General features: G+C 42.1%; 1 protein-coding gene across 1 annotated transcript in view; it reads right to left on the bottom strand.

The window, feature by feature from the left end:
* ASH1L (ASH1 like histone lysine methyltransferase) overlaps positions 1-23,345 on the bottom strand; it is a 197,686-nt gene that overhangs the window by 20,276 nt on the left and 154,065 nt on the right. The window contains 6 exon segments of the mRNA XM_043568552.1: positions 10,981-11,127; positions 11,256-11,462; positions 15,542-15,650; positions 15,766-15,781; positions 15,783-15,812; positions 17,408-17,481. Of these exon segments, the coding sequence (XP_043424487.1) occupies positions 10,981-11,127; positions 11,256-11,462; positions 15,542-15,650; positions 15,766-15,781; positions 15,783-15,812; positions 17,408-17,481 (583 nt within the window).

The following is a 23,345-nucleotide window of genomic DNA, read 5'->3' as shown; positions in this document are numbered from 1 at the left end:
ACTGAGCCAGCCAGATGCCCCTATAAATACTGCTGAATTTTATCAAATGTTTTTTCTGTTGCTCCTGTTGGGATGATACATGATTTTTTGCCTTTATTCTGTTAATGTAGTTAAGTTACACTGATTGTGAATGTTCAACCAGCCAACCAACCTCTCATTCCTGGAGTAAACCCCACACAGTCGTGATGTATTAACCTTCTTATATACTGCTAGAGCTGATTTGCTAAAATTTTATTTTTTTTTTGCTAACATTTAAATCAGGATTTTTGTGTCTGTGTTCATGGGAGATACTGGCCTATATTTTTTCTCTTTTAACATTGTTGTTAGGTTTTGGATGAAGGTTATACTAGCCTTATGAAATACAAGAGTTTATAGGATATCGGTAGTAGAGACATTATTTCTTCTTTAAGAATATGTAAGAATCAGGGGCACCTTGGTGGCTTGGTCGGTTAAGCATCCGACTTTGGTCCAGGTCATGATCTCATGGTCCGTGAACTCAAGCCCCGCGTCAGGCTCTGTGCTGGCAGCCCTGAGCCTGGAGCCTGCTTCAGATTCTGTGTCTCCCTCTTTCTCTCTGCCCCTCCCCCACTTGTGCTCTGTCTCTAGCTCTCAAAAATAAATAAATGTTAAAAAAAAAAAAGAATATATAAGAATCATCAATGAAGATATTTGAGCCTGAAGCTCTTTTGTCAGCAACTGTTAATTATATACCCAATTTCTCATAGACATTCAGACTTTTTATCTATTCTGGTGTCGTTTTTGGTAAGGTGTGCTTTTTCAAGGAATTTGTTCATTTAACTTTCCCAATAGAAAAAAACTGTTCAGGAAAATGGATAAACTAACTGTGGTATACTTATATATACAGGAACATTAGCCCAGAATAAAAATCAACAGAACACTGATGTATTGAACACAGGTACACTGTAAAAACACTATTCTAACTGAAAGAAGCCAGACACAGACTACATACATATGCAGTTCCGCAACAGGCTCTAGGCAAGATGAATCTGGTGACAGAAACCACATCACTGTTTGCCTCTGAGATGGCGAGATTCTGAGGAGGTAGAAAGGAACTTTCTGAAACAATGGAAATGTTCTATATGTCGGTAAGGATGTGGCTTGTGTGGGTGTCCACGTCTGTAAAAACAGGTGGTGATTTACGTTTAAGATCTGTGTCTCGGTGGCGCCTGGGTGGCTCAGTCGGTTAAGTGTCAGACTTCAGCCCAAATCATGATTTCATGGCTCATGGTGTCGAGCCCCATGTCAGGTTCTGTGCTGACAGCTCAGAGCCTGGAGCCTGCTTCAGATTCTGTGTCTCCCTCTCTCTCTGGCCCTACCCCACTCACACTCTCTGAAAAATAAATACTAAGAAAAAAATCTGTCTCTACGTAATATGTAAACTTAAAAATTTACAAAAATAGAAAGCTGTTGAAACTATCATCTTTTAAAAAGTTGTGTTGAAACACACGTAAGATAAAAAGCGGTGTTAAGGACATCCACATTGTTGTAGAGCCATCACCACTAACCACGCTCACGGCTCTTTTCGTCTTGTAAAACTGGGACACCCCACGTGTAACAACCTGCTACCCTCCCACCGCTCACCACTATTCCACCATCTGCGATGCTGACGAACCTGAGCGCCTCATGCGGGTGGAACTGTACAGTGTTTGTCTTTTGTGCCTGGCTTTTTTAACTCGGCATAATGACATCAAGGTCCATATCCACGATGTAGGATATTGTGCCTTTTCCTTCCTTTGTAAAGCTGAGTGATAATTCCATCATACGTATGCACCACATTTTGCTGGCCCAGCATCCCCCGAGGGACACTTGGGTTGCTTCCACAGTTTAGCACCTATGAACAATGCTGCTGTGGATACGAAGGTGCAGACACATCTTCCAAACACGGCTTCCAATCCTGCGTAAACAGCCGGAGGTGGAACTGCTGGGCCATAGGGTAATTCTGTTTTTAATTGTTTGAGTTTCCCCAAGTGGAAATACTACTTATCTCCCCACAGGCTGCGAAAGGATACCAACTGATCTACATCCTCATCAACGCTTGTTTTCTGTTATTCTGACGCAGCCACACGATAGGCGTCAGGTGGCGCTCTTAAGGATTAGTGCTCTCGGACACCTTTTCCTATGCTTATCGACCATTTGTTTCTTTTCTTTGGAGGAATGTCTCTTCAAGTCCTTTGCCTTTTTTTTAATTATTATTTTTTAAGTTAGTTTACTCATTTTGAGAGAGAGAGCGAGAGAGAGAGAGAGAGAGTGCGAGAGCGCGCTCTAGCGCCCGCGAGCAGGCATGAGCAAGGGAGGGGCAGAGAGAAGGCCGGAGAGACGATCCGAAGCAGGGTCCGTACTGTCAGTGCTGTCAGCGTGGAGCCTGGTGCAGGGCTCAAACTCACAACCGTGAGCCTGACCTGAGCAGAAATCAAGAGGTGGACGCTTAACCGACTGAGCCACCTAGGCGCCCCTGCCCATTTTTGAATCAGGATGTTTATCTTCTCCCATTTTGTGGGTTGCCGCTTTACTCTGTGTCTTTTGATGCACAAATTTAAAAATTTTCATGAAATCCAATTTGTCTATTTTCACTGGTTACCTGTGTGAGCTTCTATCCTGTTTTTAAATATATTTGTTTAATGTTTGTTTATTTTTGAGAGAGAGAGAGACAGTGTGAGTGGGGGAGGAGCAGAGAGAGAGGGAGACACAGAATCCAAAGCAGGCTCCAGGCTCTGAGCTGTCAGCACAGAGCCCGATGAGGGGCTCGAACTCACAAACCGCGAGATCATGGCCCAAGCTGAAGTCAGAGGCTTAGCGACTGAGCCACCCAGGCGCCCCATGCCTCAAGTTTTCTTCTAGAAGTTTGGTCGTCTTAGGTCTTAGTTTAGGTCCTTGATGTATTTAATTTTTGTATATGGTGTTAGGTAAGGGTCCAGCTTCATTTTTTTGCATATGGATATCCAGTTTTCCCACTTTTTCCACTGAATGATTTTGGCACACCTGTCAAAACTCTTCTGACTGTGTACGTGAGAGACTATTTCTGAGTTCTCTTTTCTCTTTCATGGGTCTATTGGTCTGTCCTTAGGCCAATAAAATGCTGCTTTGATGACTGTAACTTTGAGGTTAAGTTTTGAAATCAGGAAGTGTGAAGTCCTTCAAGTTTTGTCCTTTTAAAGAATGGTTTGGTTGTTCAGGTCTCAAGATTCCATGTGAATTTTAGGATGGGTTTTTCTATTTCTGTAAAAAAAAGTCACAGGGGTTTTGATGGGGTTGTACTGAATCTGTAGATGGCTTTGGGTAATACCGGTATTTTAACAATATTAAGTCTTATGTGTTTCCATTAATTATGTCTTTTAAAAAAGCTGTTGTTTTTTTAAGCTTTTTTTGGAGAGAGGGGAAGGGGAGGGAGGAACAGAGAGAGAGGGAGACACAGAATCCGAAGCAGGCTCCAGGCTTTGAGGTGTCAGCACAGAGCCGACGCAGGGCTCGAACCCATGAACTGTGAGATCATGACCTGAGCTGAAGTCAGATGCTTAACCGACTGAGCCACCCAGGCGCCTCAATTTATGTCTTCTTTAACTTTCTTTCAGCAATGTTTTATAGTTTTTTCATGGTACAATTCTTTCACCTCATTGGTTAATTCCTAAGTATTTTATTCTTTTTATGTGCTATTGTAAATGAAATTGTTTTTGTAATTCACTGTGTATGGAAATGTACCTGATTTTTGTGTGTTGACTTTGTACTGTTATTTTGCTGAATTTGTTTATGAGATCTAACAGCTTCTTTGTGAAGCCTTTAGTATTTTCTACATAAGATCATATCATATGCAAATAAAGTTAAATTTACATCTTCCTTTCTGACTCGAATGTCTTTTCTCTCTTTCTTGTCTAATTGTTCTGGCTAGAACTTCAAAACTGTGTTCAACAGAAGCGCAGAAGCCAAGCACCCTCATGTCGCTCGTGACTTTATGAGGGATACATTCCAAGACCCCCAGTGGATATCTCAAACTGTGGACAGCACCAAACCCTAGGGGGGGTGGGAGGGAGGGGAAAGTGGGTGATGGGCATGGAGGAGGGCATGAGCCCTGGGTGAGCTGGGTGTTGTATGGAAATCAATTTGACAATAAATTTCATATTAAAAAAAAAAACAACAAAACCCAAACCCTAAATATACTATGTCTTTTCTTAAACATATATACCTATGATAAAACTCAACTTATAGATTAGCACAGTAAAAGATTAATAACAAATAAGTAATAATAAAATACAATTATAGCAATATACTGTAATGAAAGTTAACTGAATGTGGTCTCTTTCTCCCTCTATCTTATTTTATTCTTCCTTTCCTTGTGATGATGTGAGATGATGAAATGCTTACGTGATGAGATAAAGTGAAGTGGATGATGGAGGCGTTGTGACATAGTGTTAGGTTACTACTGACCTTCTGACCATATGTCAGAGGGAGGGTCATCCGCATCTAGACCAAGGCTGACCACCGGTAACTGACACTAAGCAAAGTGAAACTGCGGATAAGGAGGGACTACTGTATTTTGTTCAGGTAGTTTTCTTCTATGCCTATTTTATTTTTTAAAAAAATGTTTATTTTGAGAGAGAGTGCAAGCAGGGGAAGGGCACAGAGCAAGGTAGCGAGAGAATCCCATGCAGGCTCCACGCTGTCAGTGAAGAGCCTGACGTGGGGTTTGAAGCCACAAACCGTGAGATCATGACCGGAGCTGAAATCGAGAGACGGAGGCTTAACTGACTGAGCCGTCCAGGCGGCCTTTTAGTGCCTTTATTATTACGGGGTGTTGAATTCTGTCAAATGCTTTTTTGCATCAATTGAAAGGATTTTTTTTCTCCTTTCATTTTATTGATGTGGCCTATCACACTTTCTCTTACGTTGAACTCTTATGATTCTCTTATGTTGAACCATTCTTGCATTCCAAGAATAGATCCCACTTGGTCAGGGCATACGATCCTTTTAATATGCTGCTAAATCCTGCTTGCCAGCATTTTGTTGAGGACTCGTGCATCAATGTTCACAAAGCATACTGGCTTGGTTTGTAGGTTTCTTTTGGGGTCTTTGTCTGGCTTTGGTATCAGGACTATGCTGGCCTCACAGAGTGAGTTAGGAAGTGTTTCCTTCTCTTCAATTTTTTGGAAAAGTTTGAGGATTGGCATTAGTCTGGAAGAATTCATCAGTGAAACCATCAGTTCTAGGGCTTTTCTTTGTTGAGAGATTTTTGATTACGGATTTGATTACGCATAACGTTACGGATTACCAGTTACAGGTTTATTCAGATTTTTTTGTCTCTTCATGATTTTAGTCTTGGTAGGTTTTGTGTTTCAAGAAATCTGTCCATTTCAATGAGGTAATCCAATTTTTTGGCATACAACTGTTCATAGCGTTCTCTTACAATCCTTAGTATCTCTGTAGACTTGGTGGTGACCCCACTTCCATTTCTGAATTTCGTGAGTCCTCTTTTATTCTGAGTCCATCCAGCAAACGCTTGTTGACTTTATCTTTTTGAAGAACCAATTTTGGGTTTTACTGATTTTCCTTTCTGTTTTTCCTATACTCTATTTCTCTCTACTCTGATGTTCATGATTTCCTTCCTTCTGCTAGCTTTGGGTTTAGTTTGTTCTTTTTCTCGTTCCTTAAGTGGTAAAGTTGGGTTGTTGACGCGAGATCTTTTTTATTTGTAATGTGAACATTTATGCCTACAGACTTTCCACTCAGCATTGCCTCTGCCGTGTCCTGTAAGTTTAGGTGTGCCGTGTTATTTTAATTCATCTCCAAGTACAGTGAAACCTTGGTTTGCAAGCATAATTTGTTCTGGAAACATGCTTGTAATCCAAAGCACTCACGTATCAAGCGAATTTCCAGAACCATTGGCTCAGCGGGGATCATGTGACACTGGGCATCGCGTACTACTCGTATCGCAAGACGTCGCTTGTTTATCAAGATAAAGTGCATTAGAAACGTTTACTCATCAGGGTGACTGGGCGGCCTGGTTGGTTAAGTGTCCAACTTCGGCTCAGGTCACGATCTCAGTTTGTGGGTTCAAGCCCAGTGTCGGGCTCTCTGCTCTCAGCACAGAGCCCACCTCAGATCCTCTGTCCCCCTCATGCTCTCAAAAATAAACATTAAAAAAAATCTGCGCATCCTGTGGACCACTCGCAGATTTGCAATCCAAGGTTTTACTGTACTTCCTTCCTTCCTTCCATCTTTCTAACAGAGAGGGTGGGGGGAGACACCCACGCAGAGGAAGAGAGAGAGGGAGACACAGAATCTTAAGCAGTCTGCACGCCCACTGCAGAGCTGGCGGGAGAGGGAGGGGCTCGCTCTTCCGCCCCTGAGATCATGACCTGAGCTGAAACCAAGTAAGACCCTTAACCAATTAAGCCACCCCTGCGTCCCACGTGTGTAAATCTTTGTAACGGTTTTATCTTCTTGTTGTACAAAATCTTTTATTAGTACACAATGTGTTTCTCTGTCTCTTGTAACCATTTTTGGTTTCAAGTCCATTTTGTGTAGCTGCTGTTGCGCTGTTTGGGTTACTATTTGTATGAAATACCTTTTTTGATCTTTTCACGTCCAGCCTGTTTGTTTTTGGATCTAAAGTTGAGTCTCCTGTAGACAGCATGTAGTTGGATCATGTGTTACCTATTCTGATCGTTTTTAAACTGAGAAAAAACTGACACACGTATTAGTTTCAGGTGTACAACATGATTCAGTAAAGGTACATATTGCAAACTGATCACCACAGTAATTCTATTTAACATCCATCCCACACTCAATTACAAAGTGTTTTCTTGTGCTCAAGCTCTATCCTGTTAGCAAGCTTCCATTAATCCATCAGTGAATACTGGGGTTATTTCAATGTCTCTACTATGTAAACAAGGCTCCTATGAACGTGGGCGTGCAAGTATCTTTTTGAGTCTGTGTTTTTGTTTCCTTCGGATAAGTACCCAGAAGTGGAATGTGGGATCATATGGTAGTTCTATTTTTAATTTATTTTTTCTTAAGCAGGCTCCATGTCCAACGTGGGGCTAGAATTCATGGCCCCGAGATCAAGAGTCACATGCTGTGTACCAACTGAACCAGCCAGGCAGCCCGATTTTTAATTTTTTGAGAAAAGTTTATACTGTTTTTTTTTTTTAAGGTTTTATTTATTTTGAGAGAGAGGGAGGGGCAGAGAGCGAGGGAAAGAGAGAGAGTCCCAGGCAAGGCTCCATGCTGCCAACACAGGGCTCGATGAGGTGGGGCTCGAGCCCACAAAATGTGAGACCATGACCTGAGCTGAGATCAAGAGCTGGACACTTACCCTGAGCCACCCAGGCGCCCACCATACTGTTTTCCACAGTGGCTGGGCCAACTCACATTCCCACCTACAGTGCACGAGGGTCACTTTAGTCCTCCTCCTCACCAACACTTGCTATTTCTTGTCTTTTTCACGATGGCTGTTCTAACAGGCACGAGGTGCTATCTCCTCGTGGTTCTGATTTGCATTTCCCTGATGATTAAGGATGTTGAGCCCCTTTTTTCATGCACCTGTTGGACATCTGCATGTCTTCTTTGGAAAGATGTCCATTCAGACCATTTGCCCTTTTTCAACTGGACTGCTTCGTTGCTACCGAGGTGTAAGAGTTCTTTGTATGTATTTTAGGTATTAACCACCTACCAAATATATGAATTGCGCTACTTTCCCCCACTCTGTGGGGTGCTTTACTTTGTTGATGGTTTCCTTCGTATAGAGTTCGTTGTGGTCCCACTTGCTCATTTCTGCTTTTGTTGCCCTTTGCTTCTGGTGTCAAACCCAAAAAGTCCTCCCTGAGACTGATGTCAAGGAGTTCATCCCCTGATTACTTCTGGGAATTTTATAGTTTCAGGTATTACCTTTAAGTTCTCAAGACATCCCGACTGGACTTTTGTGTATGGTGTAAGACAGGCATCCAGTTTCATTCTTTCATATGTGGCTGTCCAGTTTTCCCAACACAACTTACTGAACAGACCGCCCGCTCCCTACCTTGGCCTTAAATTGGTCACACGAATGCAGCTTTATCTCTGAGCGCTCTGTTGTACTACATCCATTTCTATCTGTTTTATGCCAATACCATACTCTCTTGATTATTAGAGCATTGTAACAGTTGGGCATCATGAAGTGGGAAGCCTCCAGCCTTATTCTTCTTTCTCGATTCGTTTCACTATTTGGGGTGTTGGGATTCTTTGTTCTATTTCCCCGAAATTTGCCATTGAAGCTTTGATTTTTATTGCACTGAGTTTGTAGACTGCTTTTGGCAGTGTGGACATTTTAACATTCATTCTTCCATTCCATGAGCATATGATATCGTCCATTTATTTGTGCCTTCTTCAATTTTTTCATTACTGAATCATTAAGGGTTTCAGTGTACGTGCTTTTTACTTCCTTGGTTAAATTTACTCTTAGGTATTTCATTTTTTATGCCACTGTTGAAAATGGGAGGATCGTTTTCTTAATTTCTCTGATAGGTCATTATTAGAGTATGGAAATTCAACTGAATTGCATATTTTGATTCTGAATTCTGCAACTTAAACTTCATCGATCAGTTCTAACACTTTTTTCAGGTTTTCTGTATACAACGTCACGTCATGTACAGATGGAGACAGTTCTACTTCTTCCTTCCCAATTTGTATGTATTTTATTTCTTTTTCTTGCCTAACCGCTCTGGCTAGTACTTCCAGTACTATGTTGAATAAAAAGTGATAAGAGTGTTTTCTGATCTGTTTTTGTTTGATGTTTGTTTATTTTTGAGGTGGGGGGCGCAGAGAGAGGGAGGGAGACAGTGGACCTGAAGTGGGCTCTGAGCTGACAGCAGAGAGAGTGATGTGGGGCTCAAACTCACGAACCGTGAAATCACGACCTGACCCAAAGTCAGATGCTTAACCAACGGAGCCACCCAAGCACCCTGAGTGTTTTCTGATCTTAAGAGTAAAAGCTTTCCGACTTTCACCACTGAGTATGATATTAGCCGTGGGCTTGTTGTATGTGGCCTTTATTATGTTGACGTATGTTCTCTCATGCCCACTCTGTTCAAAGAGGGAGGCACAGAATCCAAAGCAGGCTCCAGGCTCTGAGCTGTCAGCACAGAGCCCGATGTGGGGCTGGAACTCATGAGCTGTGAGATCATGACCTGAGCCGAAGTCAGATGGTTAACCAACGGCCACCCAGGTGCCCCTCATCCCCACTTTGTTTAAAGTTTTAATCATAAATGGATGTTGTATTCCACTCTGTCACTTGATTGGAGAGTGTAAGCCATCTGCTTTTTTTTTTTCTTTAAGGTTTTAAGTAATCTCTATGCCCAACATGGGGCTCAAACCCACAACTCTGAAATGAAGAGTTGTATACTCCACCAGGTGCCCCAGGCCTCCAAAATTTCTGATAAGAAACCTGCATATCATCTCATTGAGGATCCCTTGTATGTGATGATGTGCTTGTCTAATGCTGCTTTCATGATGTGCTCTTTATCTTTTCAAAGTCTGATTATGTTTCTTGCTGTGAGTCTCTTTTAAGTTCTTCTTACTTGGAGCTCGGTGAGCTTTGTGGTTGTTTGTGTTCATGCCCTCCATCAAATGTAGGAAGTTTACAAGCATTATTTTTTTCAAATATTCTCTCCGCCTCTTTCTCTTTGCTACTTCTGGGACACCCACGATGCACAGGTTGGTCTGCTGGATGGTGTCCTAGAGGTCGCCTAGGGTCTGTTCTCTTTCCTTCTATCTTTTCTCTTTCTGTTCTTCAGGCTTGGAGAATTTCCATTGTCATATCTTGAAGTTCACGGATTCTTTCTTTAGTCTGATCAAATCTGCCTTTGAATCCCTCTAGTGGATTTTTCATTTCAATTATGGTCCTTTAGGCTTTCTATCTCTTTGGTATTTCCATTTTGTTCACACATCATTTTCACAAATTTGTCCACATCATCCCTTAGTTCTTTGAGCATCTTTGGGCATTTGTTTTGAGGTCATTGTCTAATGTATTCTCAATTGAGTCTTTTTTAGGGAAAAATTATTTTGAATTATTTTTTTCCTTCGAATGGGCCACGGTTTTCTGTTTCTTTGTATTCCTTGTGATTTTTCCTTGAACACTGCAAGTTTGAACGTAATAATGTGGTACATCTGGAAATAAGATTCTCCCTCCTTTCCCAGTGTTTACATATCCTAGCCTTTAATTTCTAGCTCCCAAGCGGAAGAAAAGTGAAAAATGAAGGGGAAGAAAATAGGGCCCTTCAAGTCTCTCAGTAGTCACTTCAGGTGGAGGAAGAGGGGCTTACGACAATGGTGGAGGACAGGGATCCCTGGTGTTTGGAGGACAGGGTCCTCTTTACCCAGCCTGGCTTCTGCCATCTGTCAGCAAGCTGTTCCCAGCAATGCCTACGTAGCCGCCTGCTGTGTGGCTGGGGGTAGAGGATGGGTGGTTGCTACTGTTCTAAGTTGAAATTGACCAAAAGGAACCACAGCGTGCCATCTCAGCCTTCCCCTAGTAGCTGCAAGCTTTCAACAGGCTCCAGAGTTCCAAAATTATTACGTTAGACATACTCTGCCCGTGTAATTATCTAAGAGGTAATTTTTTTCCTTTTCAGTTAGATTCTAGTCTATTTTACTAATTTTTGTTCCTCACTGTGACAAATCCAGTGGGCTTGTAATAAATATGCCGAGCAAACTCACAGGAGAACCATGTGACACAGCGCCCGGCACACAGTGAGCAGTCAGTGTGTGTCGGGTATTACCGTTGTAGCATCGTATGTACTGTTGTGGTTTCCTGGGGGTAGTTAGGTTGAAGTGAGGAAACAGCGGCCGCTTACTCTCTGCCGGGAGGAGATGGTGTAACGGGATCGCCGCAGGTCTCGTGCCGGCTGACCCACACTGCGGCAAGATCCCTCTAGTGACGCCCTCGTGTCTCCCGCGCTGCTGGACTCTTGGCTTCACCAGCCCCTGCTTTCTTACCATTTCTGCATCTCACAGTTGGGATCGCAGCTGTGGTTGATGAATCGGGCCTCATTCCCCATGCGGTAACTGTCGATCACCATCCCGCTATCCAGGTTCAGGCAGTAGTGGTCGCTGTGATTATGATACTGCTCAATCATCCTGTTCCTGAAGAGGAGAGGAAGAATCAAAAGCCAATTAATGATGAAGTTGAAAGTAAATTGTAAATCTCCCATTTTCCATTCTCATCTGGTCTCTTTGCCATTTTCCTGGGGTGTCCCCACTAATCACTGTACCTGAACTCTTGCTCGCTGACAACCTCCCCCAGGTACTCGATGATGAACTGCCCGGCTTTTAGGGGTTCTTTGGTTCGGATTCCCCAACCTTTTTCCTCAGCTCGAAATCGTTCTAGACACTGCACCCACTCATGCCTCTGTATCCTCTGGTTACAGCACTGCTCACCACAGGGACAAGTGTTGGGGGAACATTCAGCAAAGATCATTCTAGAAAGAAGAGAGAGAACTGCATGTCAAATAATATTACATATGCCTTCAGGGACCCATTTTTCTTTTATAGGAACTCTTAAAAGGAATACACGAAATTTTTAATTTTAACAAGGTTGGATTGGTTAACAAGGTACTAATACATAACTCCAAAACTTAATAATAATGAAAACTACCAAGTCAAGTTATAAACACCGGATGGATTAAACTAACTGTCCACTAAGCATCCTGGGTAAACACAGTATCATATTTAGCTCTGTACTAAGAATAAAACCACAGACCATAGAGGAATTAATAATTTCCAGATTACATAGCATTTTTGTTTTGAAGCAGCTCATGGGTATGTACAGATTTTGTTTTCTTTTTAAATTGTGGCAAAATCACACATAAACTGCACACTGTAAATATTTTTAAGCATACAGTTCAGTACATTTGCATTGTCGTTGTTTTATAAAAATTTTATATTTTGTTAGTGTAAATGACATTCCCGTACTGGAAATAACATTTCCAGTCTATATACTAGCTGAACCTATAACCACTAGTGAATTAACAAGCCAAAATTTCTGAACACAGTAGACAAAGTTGTTGTGTACCTGTCTTCTCACTGCTTTTCGCTTTTACAGTTCTAGATCTTTCACAGAAGTGATTTAGTTTTGGTATAGGGTTTGAAATCCCGGTGAGACTACTGAACAGGATTAAAACAAGGGATGATTAAGAATATAATGGTAGATCGAAATATCACATATTTTATATAATGTACACACACACACACACACACACACACACACACACCTTACAAATCTCGTAAAAAAAAAAAAACATGTAACATTTTATAATCTGTCACAGTCTTTCTTCAAATAAACATTACCCCCATCTAAAGAGCAAAGAGAGCACAGTGTTGTCACAGAAATGAGCAGTTAAGAGTACCCACTGGGCTGGTCCTCAAGGTCTGACCATCAGCTTAGCCTGTGAAAGGCACTGGCTTATTGTCAAATTCACCACCTTTATTCTTTCTTCTGATGAATTCTTCGCTGCATGAATACTACTAAACACCCCTCCTGAAAATGCCTCCTTGATTTTATGTGCCTTCTTGATTGCTCACAAACCAAGGTTTTACCATATTTACTAGGGAAAATGTTACTGAGGTTATAAACAATGTTGGACACGTTCTTGACTGTTTACTTGAACTGATGATAAAAACCCATTACTTGCTTTTAAAAACAGTCCTGAAACACCTGGGTGGCTCAGTTAGTTAAACTTCGGCTCAGGTCACGATCACAGCTCGTGAGTTCGATCCCCATGTCAGGCTCTGTGCTCACAGCTCGGAGCCTGGAGCCTGCTTCGGATTCTGTCTCCCTCTCCCTGCCCCTCCCCCACTCATGCTCTCTCTCTCTCTCTCTCTCTCTCTCTCTCTCTCTCTCTCTCTCAAATAAATAAAAACATTAAAAAATAAATAAAAATAAAAAGTCCTGAATCTAGTTTTCTGTGGATATATGAACCTTAACATAGACACAAAATTGAATCTTAAAGATCCTTTGAGATTTCCCCTGAAATATTTACAAAACCGAGAACCCAAAGACAGGAAAGACATTTTAGGTTGCTCCATTTAAGTAAATCTTTATGTGGGTTACTTTTAAATATATAAGGAAGCACCCACTGAATACTATATTTTAATTTTTATTAAATACAGAATAAATAAATTTTAATTTGTATTAAATACAGAATAAATAAATAAATACATTTGTATTTAAATGTATGCGTTTATCACATTATTCATTAGATGCATGCACATGTAGGAACCATATTCTCCTGATATAAAGTTGGCAGCATTGTATCTGAGGTTTTTGTTTGTTTGCTTGTTTTTGAAGAAAGACAACACGGTGTTAAGGATACATGTGACACCCATACCAACAAAAATGACCCAAGACAACCAATGTGATTATGTGAAGGTAAATATTTGGATTCCAATTCCATGTGATTAAAAGACTAACGACTTAAAAGTAAGCAGAGTATATACTGGAAAGAACACAAATTCTGATTAAGACATGTGTGGATTCAAATTCTGTCTCTGTCACTCAAGTGTTGTGTACAATATGGAGCAATCTGCTACCCAAACTCTAGGATCCTTCATTTATAAAATATAAAACTATTACCTATCTCATTGGAGTACTGTGAAAAAGAGAGGGAAGTAGCCAATGAGATAGTCGCTACATTACAGCAATTTCACAGATAATAAATATCATATAAAAAAACACAGTAATGTTAGCACATAAAGGAATGCAAATTAAGCAATTTTAAAGATATATGATACTCCCAAATATCAAACCAATGAAATATAAAGCACCGAAAATAAAGTTAGGTGTGAATCCCTAAGCGGGGGTGGAACTATGGGCAAGTGAGTACATTCAGGTACTGGTGGTGACACCCCAAATCCACTCATCATTTCATGCGAGCCACTGGACAGTGCAGAGTAGGAATTATGCAAACATTCACAGTCCGTATAGGTAAGGCTCCTTCGGAGAGTGCACCCTAAGAATTAAAGAAAGAGGAATGTGCCCAGTTTCACTGTGGTGCCATTTTTAATAGCAAAACATTGGGAGTCATGTGAATGATGAACCACAGGAGGTTGGCAAACTAGGGGCTATCAACCTACAGAAGATAACAGAGCACCTAAAAATGGTGAGTGAGCAGACCACATGGATACATAAAAGTGTGTATATAAAGCATCTGTGAGTGGAAAAAAATCAGTGCACAACACAGACTATACCAGCAGCCATGACTCCTATGTAAAACCGTATGTATGCATGTATGTATATATAAGATGTGAATTTACAATGATGTGTAAGGCAGAGTTTCTCAGATGTCATGTTGATACAGGAGGTACTAGAACATTGATTCCCGTAGCCCATAGGACAGTTGACTAGACACTGGGGAAGCAGTTGTCTTTGGCTAGGAAAACTATCTAGAACAGGAAGTATCGATGTAAAGTTCATCATTGGTTCTTCTTTACTGTAAATTTGCTTATGTTACTAAAACCAACAAATTAGATCTCCATTCCAGGGTCTCTATCAGATATTTCCATTTTGAAACCTCCATGTCATTTAGAACTCAGTGGCCCCAAAGTAAAATAATAGTTTCCATCTCTAAACTAATCAGAGCCCATACTTTCATTCTGTGGCAACAGCATTACCATCTCTCATTGGCAACACTGACCCAGTCAACACATGTCCATCTATGTGCACATGCCAATGGGTCACCAGACCAGTTTTCCTTCCAAACACATCATGCCCTTCTTTCACTGCCACCATCCTACCTTACGCCCTCATTATGGCTACAGTGTACGGAGATCTAGGAAAGTTTCTAGAACTGTGCTGAATACTTTATGAACATTGTCTCCTAAGATCCTTACCCTCCCAACCCCCCATAAAGAAGGTACTAATTTTATGAGAGGGGTTAAATAACCTTCCTCAGGTCTTATAAGTAGTAACAGGATTTAAACCTGGGTATGGTTAAGACTCTAAGTCTCATTCTTTTCCTGTTACTCTATGCAGCCCATGTGATGGGCTGAATGTTTGTGTCTCCCCAAAACGAACAGCTGAAGCCCTGGCCCTCAGTCTGATGGTTATTTGGAGGTAGGGCATTTGGGAGGTCAACTGGCTTATATTAGGGTACGAGGGTGGGAATCTCATGATGGGATCAGTGCCCTTACAGGAGGAGGACCAGAGAGCTCTCCTCCGTGAGCACACACTAAGGAAAGGCCACGTGAGCACACCGGCAGAAAGTGGCTGTCTATAAGCCTGGAAGTGGGTCCTCACCAGACAGCAAATACTTGCATCTTGACCTTGGACTTCCTAGCCTCCAGAACTGTGAGCAATACATTTCTGTTGTTTAAGCCACCAGGTCAATGGTATTTTGCCATAATAGCCCAAGTAGATTAAGACAGCCCATCAAGTAGGTTTTATGTATCTTTATGCAACTTCACGAGAGCAATTCAAAGAGCTTATTTAACTTTTCCCTCCAAATGAAGTGTCCTAGGTCTTGAAGCCTGTGCTTTTAGAGAAATCAATTTAGTACAGTACCTATTGAGACAGTCATCCACACAGCCCTTCCTGGTATCATCATCTGGCTTCTTACAGTTACAGGTGGTGGCCTCGTAACCAGAAAGGGGTTTGACATCAACGTAGACATCTTGAGAGAAGACAGCAAAGAGTAACTTGTAAACATATAAGATCATTTTTAAGTGCCAGGCCAAGAAGAACATTGATGGTATGATGGCAGAAAAAATAGCTCCCAAGTTACTCACTTGAACGGATTTTTTTTATATAGTGGGACATCTGGCTTTTTGTATAGCTAGAAGAAAAAAAAGAAAGATCCTGATATAGCATTTAACTTCAAATGCCAGGCAGCAGCGTCAATCACTAAAAACACAAGAAATCATCCATGTGCCCTGCTCCCATGGGAATATTTAAAAGATTTTCTGGGTTGTGTGTATCTGAGGGAAATTCTTGGTGTGATCACTTTTTACCCTGAAATAAAAAGTGACTTACTAGACTAGAGGAGGGTGAGGTGAGAGAGAAACAGATTCAACAACAGAAGAAACGGTAAACACTTTAATGAAAATGCATTTTCAATTATAAGCTTCTTTAGCATGTTTTAGACTTAAACAAAAATTGCTTACGGCTTGATTTGTCTTTATGAAAAGAAAGGAAAAGTTGCACAGAGCTTGTTGAGATGGTCTGGGGGAATATATGGAATTAAAAAGATGAGCACCCTGACCTTTTCAGGGTGGGTATTCCAGAAAAACACATTTCACATTTTAATTAAGGCAATTAATTTAGTGAATAAAGGGGAGAGGGAAGGTAGGAAATAAAGCTTTCATACTGCAATGAAGAAAATAAACTTGAAAAAAGTTTACGTATTTATTTCGAGAGAGAGAGAGACAGAGTGCATCAGCAAGCACAAGGCAGGGAGGGAAGAGAGAGAGAGGAGAAAACCCCAAGCGGGCTCCGCACTGTCAACGCAGAGCCCGACGCGGGGCTCCACCCCACAAGCCATGAGATCTGGACCTGAGCGGAAACCAAGGGGCGGCCGCTTAACCGACTGAGCCCCCCAGATGCCCTAAGAGAGGGCGTGTTAACCTGTAAGAGAAGCCCCACCATCACTCTTCAGTGGGGATAGTCAGAGCATTGTCTCCTTCATGGTTATGAACTCTGACACAAATGTCTAACATATCGATCCTCCCAGACTGAAGAGAGGTCAGCAGAGAAGAGAATGTAGAGAAGGTCCATTGCTTCTGGCTTTCCAAAATTAAACTTTGGTGGAATCTGGGCAAAGCTCAGGAGTCTATTCATCACATTTGCATGACTCTTTTCCACTGCTGCTTTCCACATGGGGCCGGGGGCTCCAGCTCACCACAAACATTACTGGGGAAACTTTCCAGTTAGGGCAAAGGAGAGAAAAGAAAGCACCTTCCCACTTTTAGTTCCCCATTTAAAGATCTGTTAAAAGTACACGAGTGTTAAAACGTTTCCCTTGTTTCCTTTGGTAGAAGATCTCTTTTGTATGTGAAAAATAAATTCCAAACTGATGGGAAGGAGCCAACAAAAATAAAGCCTGAAATTTCTTAGTGCCGCTGGCAGTACATCTAAATTCTCCCGGGACCTGCATCAAACAGGATTCTTACAGAACCATCTCTGCTACCAGAATAAAAGTCCAGAATAATACAGAAGGTTGCCCAGGGAAGCAGGAACTCACTGCTATTCTGAAGTAGGAATACAGGCAAATAGGTCACATTAAATATGGATGCAAATTCATTTTCCTTAGTCCGTAACCTTCACGGGGACACTTCTCCATACGTCCTAAGATGAGAGCGTAACAAGGAGGCAGAGACAGAGACTTGCAGGCCCCCCTCCCCAGAACAAAACCTGTAAGATAGGCTCCTGTACCTGATTATGTTTCCACTGCCAAAGGATGTCATAGGGAAGCTGGAAGTCAATTCTCTTTTGCCTTAGATACTTTCCTGAAACAAAAAAATACTATCAATTTCAGTATCTGTTCATACAAAGGGTCAAACAGCCACAAGGTCTAATACACACGGACTAGGAAAATAAAGATTTAATTTCTAATTTTATAGATTTTTCCATCACAGATTTTGAATTTTAGCTACACTTTTCCAGCATGCTTCATGTGGTACCTGCTGAAGATCAATTTTAATAGTAGCCTCTATGAAACAACATACCAAAAAAGACACAGGTCATTATGAAGCAAACCGAAAACTGAGAACTGTTCGTTTATTAAAATCATTTCCTAGAGCATCTGGCGTCTGTTCTCCATTATTATAAATAACCTAAGATGGTCTGTAAAAATGGGAAGTATAAGAATTTTCTAAAACAGGAGTCCCTGAATTTAAATAACTCAAGAGTATTTACATTCCAATTTATGATCTGTTAACATTTTTTCCGCTCTCTATCAGAACAGTCCTTCTATTGAAAGTCAAAAGCCCCTTTCTGCTTTCAAGAGGCTGCTTCTATTTCCTTGCTCTCTGACTTTTCTGTCCTCGAGGGGACTCATCTGCGCAGGAACTACAAGCACTTCTCCGTCACCTGGGTGTTCGTCCCATCACGGTCTCCGGACCAGCAGTTCGCGGACACTCTGCTGATCCCGAGGGACTCGAGGGGGAAAGACTGCCTTCACGCCACGAAGTACTCCGAGTCTACTGCCCTCCCAGTCCCACGGAGGCACGTGCCGGCTCGCCACGCGGCCATTCGCACTAACGGGGAAGGCGATGGTGGGTACAAGTGCTGGGATCTTAGCAGGAATTCAGGCAAGTGGCACAGAACTGGACTAGGACAATGAGACGACTGGAAATGAGCCAGGCCGGCAGCATAAAAACATTAAACATCGTGAGCGCTTTCGATGAAGTCATGAAAATTCTGCGAAATGTTGACCCGCGAGTCAGAAATTGTAACGTCTTGCACGGCACAACAGAAGTGCGCATCCTTGACGGCTGTGTCCAGGAAACACATGTGCGCAAACGCAATGGCGAGCGGGGCTAGCCTCTTCCGCGCGGCACCACCTGTCCTTGGACAGATGACTGACAAGCTGTGGCTGTTTGGACTCGGGAACTGAAAATGAGCGAAGTGAGCCGGTTACTTCAGAAACAGCTGAAAGGGTCTGTTTTCAGCGATAAAATCTGAGCGTGAACATTGGTGTTTTGGAAAACTCGTGGCGACTATCATGCGAGTCTTTAGAACTGCAACAAAATTCTCCTCGTGAAGTAAGTGGCAAGATTAACAAATGCGAATGGTTTTGGATACACACAGGGAATGGAAGAACAATACAATTCAGTGAATCAGAACTGTTTTACTGGCCAATGCGTGAAGCAACAAAGTCACACACGGGTAACAAACCCATTTATTTTTATGAAAAAAAAAAAAATTTTTTTTTTCAAGTTTACTTATTTATCCTGAGAACGGCAGAGGCAGCACAAGTCGGGGAGGGGCAGAGAGAGAGAGGGAAGCGGAGAATCCCAAGCAGGCTCTGCGCAGCCAGCACAGGGCCCGACGTGGGGCTCCAACTCACGAAACCGCAAGATGGTGACCTGAGCCGAAACCAGAAACCAAGAGTCGGACGCTTAACCGACCGAGCCACCCAGGTAAAAAACGCATTTAAATACCAAGAGAGACCAATCACTTTAATGTACCAGAATACAAGAAGTTCATCAATATTCATACTCCACATTATAATTCACCTTTAAGGAACAATTACGTTTATATTTTTGCTACAGTGTCAAAGAAGAATTATCTGAAATTATTAAAATATTCTTATCTGCATGAGAACAGATTTCTTCATGTATTTGAACCACAGTAACATCCTAATAGATTGAATGCAAAAAAGATTAGAAAATCCAGATGTCTTACATTAAATCAGACATCAAAGAGATTTGCAAAAATGTGAAATAAAGTCACTTTTCTCATTAAATTTTTCTTTGGGAAAGTTATTTCTCATAAAAATGTTACTTATGTCAACATGTAATGTGTAATGAGTTTATCGGACAGATCTGAGGATACAGCAGCACGGATTACAGGCGTATCTTGGGAGATCAGATGTGTGGAGTTAATATAACAATAATTTTGGGGTTATAGCTGGAGTCCACTTGTTGATAGGGAAGTGAAGCTGAATACCTAACTACAAAGTCTGCAGTGAAAAGTGGAAACAACTTAAAGGTTTATCAAGAGGGGAAACTTTGGTATGTTAAAAAAAAATATTTTTTTAAACATTTATTATTGAGAGACAGAGAGACACAGAGTGTGAGCAGGGGAGGGGCAGAGAGAGAGAGGGAGACACACACACACAGAATCTGAAGCAGGGTCCAGGCTCGGAGCTGTCAGCACAGAGCTGGACGCAGGGCTGTGTGACCACAACGGGTGCTTGATAATTGCTTCTTGAAATTACTTAACAACAGAACTTTTATTTTTGCCTAACATTTATTGAGTATCGACTGTGTACCAGGTCCCAGACCAGGATTCTACACAAACTACCTCACATCTTCACCCTACAGACAACTCCACAAGGTCTCCATTTACGGATTAAAACAACAACAACAAAAAAAACCAAACAAAAAAACCTGAGAATCAGAGAGACGAAGTCACTTTTCCAAGGTCACACAACTAACCCAGATTTTAGCTACGTACCAGATTTTTTCTTTTCTTTTATTTAAGAAAAAAATTTTTTAACGTTCATTTATTTTTGAGAGAGACAGAGACAGAGCATGAGCGTGGGGGGGGGGGGGAAGAAGAGAGAGAGAGAGAGAGAGAGAGAGAGAGAGAGAGAGAGGGAGGGAGGGAGGGAGGGAGGGAGGGAGGGAGGGAGACACAGAATCCGAACGAAGCAGGCTCCAGGCTCCAAGTTGTCAGCACAGAGCCCGACGCGGGGCTCGAGCCCACAAACTGTGACATCATGACCTGAGCTGAAGTTGGATGCTTAACTGACTGAGCCACCCAGGTGCCCCTGTACTGTTTCTTAATAACAATACAAATATAATTTTTAAAAAGTCAAAATTGGTCCCCAGAAATAGTACAAACCCCTTAATGTGAAGGATTAACTCCTTTCTCTGCCAGCAGTATCTGGTATGTTTTCTGAAGGGTGTGTACAAGAGTGAAGGAGAATCCAGTAAGTTATGCATTTTTTAAAAGAATACTTTTTCGCCAAGAAAGCATCCATATCCTCCACATCCACTTCATCCAACCTCAAAGACATAATTTTCCCACAGTCCAACATCTTGACTTTTGCTCGCAATGAATTTCCATAGATGTATTAAAAAAGAGGGGTGCCTGGGTGGCTCGTTGAGCGTCCGACTTCGGCTCAGGTCACAATCTCTTGGTTCGTGGGTTCGAGCCCTGTGTTGGACTTTGTGCTGTCAGTGCAAGGCCTGCTTTGGATCCTCTATCTCAGTCTCTGTGCTCCCAACCCCCCCCCCCCCCGCCCCCTTCACATGCTCTCAAAAATAAATAAAAAACATTATAAAGAGAGAGAGAGAGAGAGACGACAGGTCCCAAATGGAGTCACTTGGGTTAAGCCAAGTCACCACACCAGGGCTTGCTCTCTAACCTAACAGCTGTTTACATCTTCTCCAGAAATACAGTCTTAACGGGTCAGCACCAATGACAAAATCTGCTACACAGACCGTTTTCCAGATCCCCCTAAGGAACATGAGGTGAGCTGCCCTTTCCTTACCCCTCCCCCCTTCTGCCTTTCTGTGCAGCTCCTGGGAGCAACTGTCCACTTGCTGGGTGGGATGTGTTGTGGGACGAGGCCAGGGACCTCTAAGTTCGTTCGGATGAATCCCGGTGCCTTTCCTGGCCCGATCTGTGTCCCTCCCCTCAGTCCCCACTCTGAGAGCCGGAGGAAGAAATGATGGCACACTCTTCTGTCCTCCAACATCTCTGAAACCACAGCCGGGTGATTCACTTCTAAGAAGTGAGACCTACCTGAACGATTTCCTTAACCAAATTCTGCTAGAGATGATACCTCAGCGGAAGCTAGTCAGGAAAATCTCATTTAAAACAGTGATTCTGTAGCTAACCCGCATTTTAAAACTGGGGGAAAAAATCACTTTATAGCCATGTGAAAATGAGATGAAATCACATCTTTTGTGGATTTTTCTTACTGTGTGCTAAAGCCTTGAGATCTCAAGTACTGCCACTGATCGCTAGGGAAGGAGCAAAGAGATCCTTTTCTCTTTGAAAGAAAACGGAATTTGTGCAACAAAGTCATTTTAAAGAGGAGACTTGTTACAAAAGCTCTGAAGTCTGTGCTGACCTTGAAATCTAACGGGGGAAGTCACGATGATTTCCTTTCATAACATCAATGCTAACACGAAGAGGAATGGAGGACTCAGAACATCACTGCAAAGCCTAGTTGTTAATGAGGCAGCCGGCAGGCGAGGAGCTCAAAGGAGAGGGGGCTACTCAACAGACAGGAGAAAGAGAACTTCCTTTTCAAGAAGAGATCTTAAACTATGACGAAAACTTGGCATTTTTAAAATAAAATGGCGGGCTTCAGATGAAGCTGTTTGCTTATATATAACCTGAGTACTGAATTGTAACATCACTTTACAAACAGATAAGAATTATTCATTTCCTCTGTTATCCTGTGTAAATGGCTCTGGTATTCTCTCCCAAGAAAACTGTAGCAGGGGTCCCTGGGTGGCTCAGTCGGTTGAGTGTCTGACTCTTGATTTCAGTTCAGGTCACGATGCTGGGGTCGTGGCATCGAGCCCCACGTGGAGCTCTGTGCTGAGTGTGGAGCCCGCTTGGGATTCTCTCTCTCTCTCTGCCCTCCCCACTCGCATGCGCCCTCTCTGCTGTAGTGGGTCACTGAAAGGCATAGTATTATCAGTGGAGTGTGGGCCATTTAGGAGATTATAAATCATGATCAAAGGTATTTACAGGAAACTGTTTAAATTTCACTAAAGAAAACACTAGAATTCAAGTTTTTGGTTTTGTCAGCCTGAGGAAAAAGAAGTGAGACCCAGAAATCTAGGGATAGTGTGATCCCCCCCAGTGGAAGACTGCCAGCCCCAGAGGCAAGGATCTTCACCTGTGTTGCTTACGGGTGTATCCCAAGCAGGTAGGAAACTGCCTGATCAAACGACAGGCAGCGCTGAACAAGTGTTTTTGGAACGGACGGACGCAGAGGTGTCTTCTGAGGAACAAACACCGAGGGACTGCACCAGCCGTCAGGCGGCACCACCCGTCCCCACAGTGTGTATGGTTTTTTTTAGTAAGTTTTTATCTTAATAAGCCGGTGCTCATCACAAGTGCTCCCTTAATCCCCATCATCCCCACTGCTTCTTGAATTCTACTCTTCCTAAGCAGTTTCTTCTTTCTTTCTTCCTGCCTGGCATTCTAATTAATTTCCCCTGGTTTTATTGAGATAAAATTGACAGGCATCACTGTACGCGTTAAAGATGTACAGCACAGTGGACTCGCTTTCATATACTGTGAAGTGATGACCATTAGAAGTTTAGTGTCCACGAGGCATTTCTTACAGATACGGTAAAGAGGAAGCAGAAAAAGACAACACTTTTTTTTTTTTTTTTCCCTTGTGAGGACAACTCTTAGGATTTACTCTCTTAACTTATAAGTCTTCCAATCCAGCAAACAGTAGTGTTAACCAGTCATCAGTCTGTGCAGTATATCCTTGATACTTACTTATCCTGTAACTGGAGTTTACACCTTTTGACCACATTTCTCCTAATACCCTCCCCACCTCCCTTTGCTTCTGGTAACCACAAATCTGACCCACTTTCTTTTCTTTTTTTCTTGAACAGATTTTGCGTTGTTATTATTCTTTATTTTTAAGTAATCTCTAGACCCAACG

Source organism: Prionailurus bengalensis, chromosome E4 (assembly GCF_016509475.1).
Source record: "Prionailurus bengalensis isolate Pbe53 chromosome E4, Fcat_Pben_1.1_paternal_pri, whole genome shotgun sequence".
Lineage (NCBI taxonomy): Eukaryota > Metazoa > Chordata > Mammalia > Carnivora > Felidae > Prionailurus > Prionailurus bengalensis.
Note: the sequence above shows the minus strand (reverse complement) of the source record. Positions and strands in the feature narration are given on the sequence as shown.